This window comes from Myotis nattereri (assembly GCF_964212035.1).
Source record: "Myotis nattereri genome assembly, chromosome: 9".
NCBI classification, from domain to species: Eukaryota; Metazoa; Chordata; class Mammalia; order Chiroptera; family Vespertilionidae; genus Myotis; species Myotis nattereri.
In genome coordinates, this window is record NC_138084.1 from 9,115,983 (window position 1) to 9,121,982 (window position 6,000).

Sequence of the window (6,000 nt, forward strand, 5' to 3'; positions counted from 1 at the left end):
ACCTATCAGTCCACCTTTGTTCTAGTTTGGCTTATGGTGGCTTATGGGGTTAGGGCCTGGGTCTTCTCTCCGAGGAGTCTTTACTTCTTTGACTGTAGCCTGGGCCTCCCCTCAGCCAAAAGTTCAGAACTCTGTGCCCTGGGCTATGACAACGGATGGAAATCCCCCTGCCCTCCACACTTCCTCTCCGGGAGTTGTTCCCCGTGTTGATGCCACAACCCTGGAGGGCAAAGCACAACTTATCAGCTGTGATATCATCAACTGAGATTCTGGACTGACCTCAACTCTGACCTAAGAGGAGGAAAATTAAAAGGCAAACGCTCTGCCACCCCAGGCATCTCCTTTGGCCGTGCCAGAATTAAAAACAAAACCAAGGAAAGCCCAAGTCAGCCATGCTAACACATGCAGACTGTCCTACAACGAGGCCTAAGAAGTCAACTGCTCTCCTTGGAATTGGGACTAATAAAAACAAAGCTGCTTCCTTTTCTCCAGTGGCTAAAAGCCTGCTTGGGTTCCTGTTCTAGCTCTGTCACTGAACATCTGGGTAACCTTGGGCAAATTACTTCACTGCTGGGTACCTTAGTTTCCCCATCTGTAGAATGGGGATAATACTATAGGTACCCACCTAAGAGGGTTGCTAGGATTACCCGAGTTAACATATAAAGTGCTAAGAACAGAGACGGAAACATTAAGTGCTAATTTTAAATTTTAGCTATTATGCTCATGCTAAACCATGTTTAAATGTAACTCCCTGTATGCCTTTTCCAGTACCCACCGGACCTCTTCCACTGAATGCTCATTTGCCACTGAAAGCTGCCCCCCCAAATGGCCTTCCAATCAGATTGCTAGGATGACTAGCCATAGTACCATTCTAAATAATTTATGGTTTGCTGACTCCTGAAACAGGAGTCTGGTAGGCAGTTTGCTGTGGAGCCTGTCACACCCTAACCTTGCCAGGGAGAAGGTCAAGTGCTTCCCTTCCACCCTTTGCAGGAAGCCATGTCATCATCCTTCGGAGAAATTTAACTACCCAGTGGTTTCTTCCCCAGTCCTGACACCCTGCAGTCGCCCATCCCCCACCCCCTTTCCCCATAATGTGGTTTACTGGGTCATCTGTGTTATTGTTCCGGTCAGAAGAGCCCTTAAGATTGTGCATTTAATACAACACAGGGCTTTCATCAATTGCTCACTTGGGTGGGAACAGCTTGGAAAGTCAGGCCCTGCGAGCCAGGGGATGGTGCCCTTCCTGGGAAGAGGATCCAGGAATGCCCGGGTTCCATCACCCTGGGCGCACACAGGGTTAACCCACCACGCTACGCTGGGCGCATCCTTCAACCCAGCAAAGCCCAGGAAGGCAGCACCGGTCCGGGGCTTCCTGCTCCCTTCCTCCCACCCCACTTATCCAAGGCTCAGGTCTTAAGAGTTCGGACCTTCTGGCTGCTACGAACAGGCTGGGGAGACCCTGAGGCCAGAACCACAGTGTGCCCAGCTGTCGGGAAAGACGCCACCTATAGGTCCCCTCCAGCAAGGCAAAGAGCGTCACTTCAAGAGGGGTTCAGAAATGGCTCGGTCAGGAGGCTCAACTCTCCCAGAAAGTGACACTGACACGCGGCACGGGGTGGAGATCAACCCTCCACACGTCGGTCGCCAGAAGCACAATCTCGGGCCAGAGCCCTTTAATGAACTCCTCCATCCACCGATCAAACGCTTTCTCTCAGGCCCTGGCACGCCCACCAGCTTCCTCCTAAAATATTCGCCCCCCGGGTCTCTCCCACCCTGCCCTTCGGCGGCGGGGCCACTGGCGCACTTACCGTTGGCGTTCTTGCCGCAGATGAGGTGCTCGTAGGGCTGCAGGACGCCCCAGAGCTCCGCGTCGTTGTTGATGACCATCTCCAGGGCCTCGGCGGACACCTCCCCGCCCCCGGCCCCTCCCCCGTCGGGGCTCTGGCTGGCCAGCACGCGGGCCCGGATCTCCTCCACCAGGTTCTCCATGCACGCCGTGAGCGAGATGGCCGCGTACTCGTGGATGCGCACGGAGATGCGCGTGTCCACCATCCAGCGGAAGAAGCGGCCCACGGAGAAGGTGAGGCCGCAGCGCGCCGACTTGCCCCGGCGCAGCCCGTCGCCCGCGCTCATGCTGTACAGGGACAGCGCCTTGACGGCGGCCACCGCGCAGCTCTCGGCCAGCGCCCAGCTGTGCACCAGGCGCACCGCGCTCTGCACCTCGAAGCGGGTGCACTTGGCGTGCAGGACGCTCAGCCGCTGCGCCTCGCGCGCCACCCGGATGAGCGCCCGGCGGAGGAGCCCGGCCAGGCGCCGCACCGCCTCGGCCGAGAAGAGGGGCGGCCGCCGGCCGCCGGCGCCTTTGCGAAGCACCCGGGCCACGTCCCCCTCGGTCCAGGGAAACTCCTCCAGCTCGGGGAGGCGCGGGCAGCGCGAGAAGAGGTCGGCCACTTCGGGGTCCTCGGGCAGCACCGTGTTCACCGTGTCCCAGCTGTTGTGGCGGCTGTTCATGGAGCCCGAATAGCACCACCAGGCCGCCCCGCGGTGCTGCGGGGCCGAAGAGTTGAGCGCCTGCGAGTTGGACTTGGAGGACGAGAGGCTGAGGGAGCGGCACGAGTCCCCGGCCCCATACCCGGAGTCCAAGGTCAAGTCCTCCAGCGTCTTCAGAGTGGAGCTGTACGTCCCGGCCATGGGGAGCTTGCCGGGGGCGGCCTCGCCGAGCGGGGGGGCGCTCACCACTCCATGCTCCCTTCTCCAAGTGGCAGAAACAAGCTCTAGGCTCTCCGGGGCGCCCTCCTTCTCGACGCTGCGGGACTCGGCGGCCGCATCGCCCGGCGGCCGCGGGGAGGTGGGCGAGATTCGCCGGGGCCCGGCCCGGGGCCTCACGCGCCCGGCGTCGGGACGCAGCGCTGTCACAGGAATGGCCCCCTCACTGCTCCTCAGCACTCCCGCTTGTTCACCTCAACTTCCCGCAAGCGGAGCGTCTGTGCCCGCAGACAAGGAACCCCGAGAGAACAGGGCGGCGGCGGCGGCGGCGGCAGAAGGAGGCGGCGCCCCACGCGGCGCGAGTCTGGGACGAGCCGGCGAGGAAGCGCCGGGCAAACTTCTGCGGGGCGAGCGCCGCCTCACAGCTGGGTACCTCGCAGCCGCCGGCATGCAAATCAGTCGGGGCGGCCCACCAATCACAGGCCGCTAGGGGCAGGGGCTGAACCAATGATCTCTCGGAGAGGCGGTCACTATGTAGATTTCACTCCGCGGCGGGTGAAAACCCAGGGAGGCGGAGGCGGGGCGGGAGGCCGAGAGTCGGGCGCCGCGGCTGGGATGGCGGTGGAGGAGGGGGAAGGAGAAAGAGCGAGACGGCGTGCGGGAGGTGGGGTGGGGGGAAGGAGTCCGAACGTTAGTCTCGGGACCTGACGATTTAAAGAAACATGGAAAGGAAAAGCCACTCTGCGCTGCCCGCCTTCCTGCCGCCCCGGGGTGGCGTTCGCAGCTCTTTTGTCAAGTCCTCCGCAGCCGAACACGGGCGCCAGCGTTTGGAGAGTGGGTCTGGGGTGGGGTTGGGAGACCGGAGAATGGGGGAGGGGGCCCAACCCAGACGCCCCACTTCTCTCCCAGACTTTCTTCCAAGCCCCTCCCGTTTTCTGAGACGAAACTCCAGTCGCGTTTGGAAGGAGGTGGGACGCCCCTGCTCGCTCCGCCCCCCAAAATCCGTCAGGTTCTTTGCATTGCTATCTAGGCTCGGTCCAGAACAGAATTTCTCCTAAACTTGGAACCTGATACATGGACCGGCAGCAGGAGGTCTGCGATCCACCCACCCTCACTTGAAATTACACACGCAGTTTTCCGAGTATTGCTCCGGGGAGAGGGTCCTAAATGATCAGATTCTCAGGAGTCCGCGCCTTCCCGGCTACATCTATCTGTACAATAGTGCCTGCTGTCGGGTGCGAATGTGTGGTTATTATAGGAGGCATGAGAAGGGGAGACGTGTCCCTAGCACTGACCTGAGTTCGAACACCTGGCTGAATGCACCACCTCTAAATGGTGCGCCCAGGGGCGAGCCGTATGTCCCCCCAGGACTTGGTTTTCTCGGCGTGGGAGGAGGGTGAGTGCTGACTTCCAAGCAGCGCTGTTGTGAACCTGTCTCAGGGTGTGTGCCGAGACGGCCAGTCAGCGCGCTATTCGTTCTAGCAGATTCACGCCCAGCCCAGCCCGTCCTGCCGCTGCCCAGTAACTATTCACATACACGTGCACAAACGTGCACTTGCCCCATCCTGTGGAACCGCAAAAGGAGATTGTGCACGCGTTTCTCCCAAGTCAACCTTCGTGCTCCTGAATGGCTCCTTTGTGCAGTTGTGACCTTGGGCCGTGAGTTGGATACGAACTCGAAATGTCTGGTTTGTCTCCTTCTTAAATTAATGGCCCTTTCCCTGTGAAACTAGCCCCCCCCCCCCCCTTTTTTTCCTTCTTTTTGGCAGTTCTGGCTTAATAGTTCTTCTGAGAGTCTTTATTTATGCAATATCGCCTCCTAGTGGTTGGAACTGGGAACGGAGTCAAGAATGGAAATAATAGGAAGGAAAAGTTCGCAGGGGCCAAATTAACAGAGGACACAAGATGTGACTATATCTTGTAGAAGTGAGATAAGAAGTCTAAGTAGGTAATTGGGTTCAACTTGTCAAAAGTGTGAAAACAAATTTGATGCAATTCGAAACTTATTAGGGAAAATATAATATTAAGGCAAATGTCGCCCTCTAGTGGAAATTTAGAGGAAATAAATTCCCTCATGTTTAGTCTTCCCTGCCCCCTTCTTCTCCCTCCCTCCCCCACCCCCACCCCCCCACCCCCGCCACGGCTATTTTTTTCTGTTTGTTGTGCTGCCCCTTGAAAGTAGGAAACTTATTAAATGAAAAGGTTATCTGGGAAACACAGCCACTTTTCAGAATCCCGTGGATGCTAAACTGCACCACAAGGATTTGTTCAGAAAATTTCAGCTGTGGGAAATGCTACTGGACAAACAACGGAGTTTCATTAATAAATTATAAGGAAAAAAAGACATGATAGTAAAAGACATATCAACCAATCACAACATGGGGAATTTATTTGGAATTTTATTTTTATTTAAAAAAAACCAATAAACATTTGACCTCATGAAACAATTGGAAATAGAGGCACACTGCCTAGTTTTTCACTATTACAAAATCATTGTTCCCTTTTTGATGTGTTAATGGTAGTGAGGTTATACTTATTCAGTGTTCTTATCTTTGAGAGACACATCCTGAAATGTGTTTTGTAATTTCCTCCATTAAAAAAGGAGGGAGAGCCGAAACCGGTTTGGCTCAGTGGATAGAGCGTCGGTCTGTGGACTGAAAGGTCCCAGGTTCGATTCCGGTCAAGGGCATGTACCTGGGTTGTGGGCACATCCCCAGTAGGAGATGTGCAGGAGGCAGCTGATCGATGTTTCTCTCTCATCGATGTTTCTAACTCTCTATCTCGCTCCCTTCCTCTCTGTAAAAAAATCAATAAAATATATTTTTTTTTAAAAAAAGGAGGGAGAAAATCTTTATGAAAAAGTCTGGTAAGGGGCTGGAAGGTTATAAAAGATGAGTGAGACTGGAATCTCTTGTCTTCCACATATTCCCCAAAGTAGTCTAGAGTCTACTCCAGAACTGGAGGTACAAAGTAAACCCGGAGTGTGTCTGTGTGTGTGTGTTGTGTAATGGAGGAGAAAGAAAAGGAAGAGAGAGAGAGAGAGAGAGAGAGAGAGAGAGAGAGAGAGGCAGTGGGCAAGATACACTGAGTCATCTTAGAAATGAACCAACTGATTGATTTCACTTAATCTTTTGGGAAGTTGGCAAGTGGGTGAAGTAATAAAACTTTGGATCAAGAAAAAAAGAAGCCCTAACTGGTTTGGCTCAGTGGATAGAGCGTCGGCCTGCGGACAGAAGGGTCCCAGGTTCGATTCCAGTCATGGGCATGTACCTTGGTTGCGGGCACATTTCC

The 6,000-nt window shown here is 55.3% G+C and overlaps 1 protein-coding gene across 1 annotated transcript in view; it reads right to left on the minus strand.

The window, feature by feature from the left end:
• Window positions 1–2,694, minus strand: part of ABTB2 (ankyrin repeat and BTB domain containing 2) — a gene marked incomplete at its 5' end in the record, with an annotated part of 136,930 nt that extends 134,236 nt beyond the window's left edge. Inside the window, one exon of the mRNA XM_081100433.1 lies at window positions 1,812–2,694. Within this exon, the coding sequence (XP_080956559.1) occupies window positions 1,812–2,694 (883 nt within the window). The remainder of the gene's footprint in view (window positions 1–1,811) is intronic.
• Window positions 2,695–6,000: the final 3,306 nt, after the last annotated feature.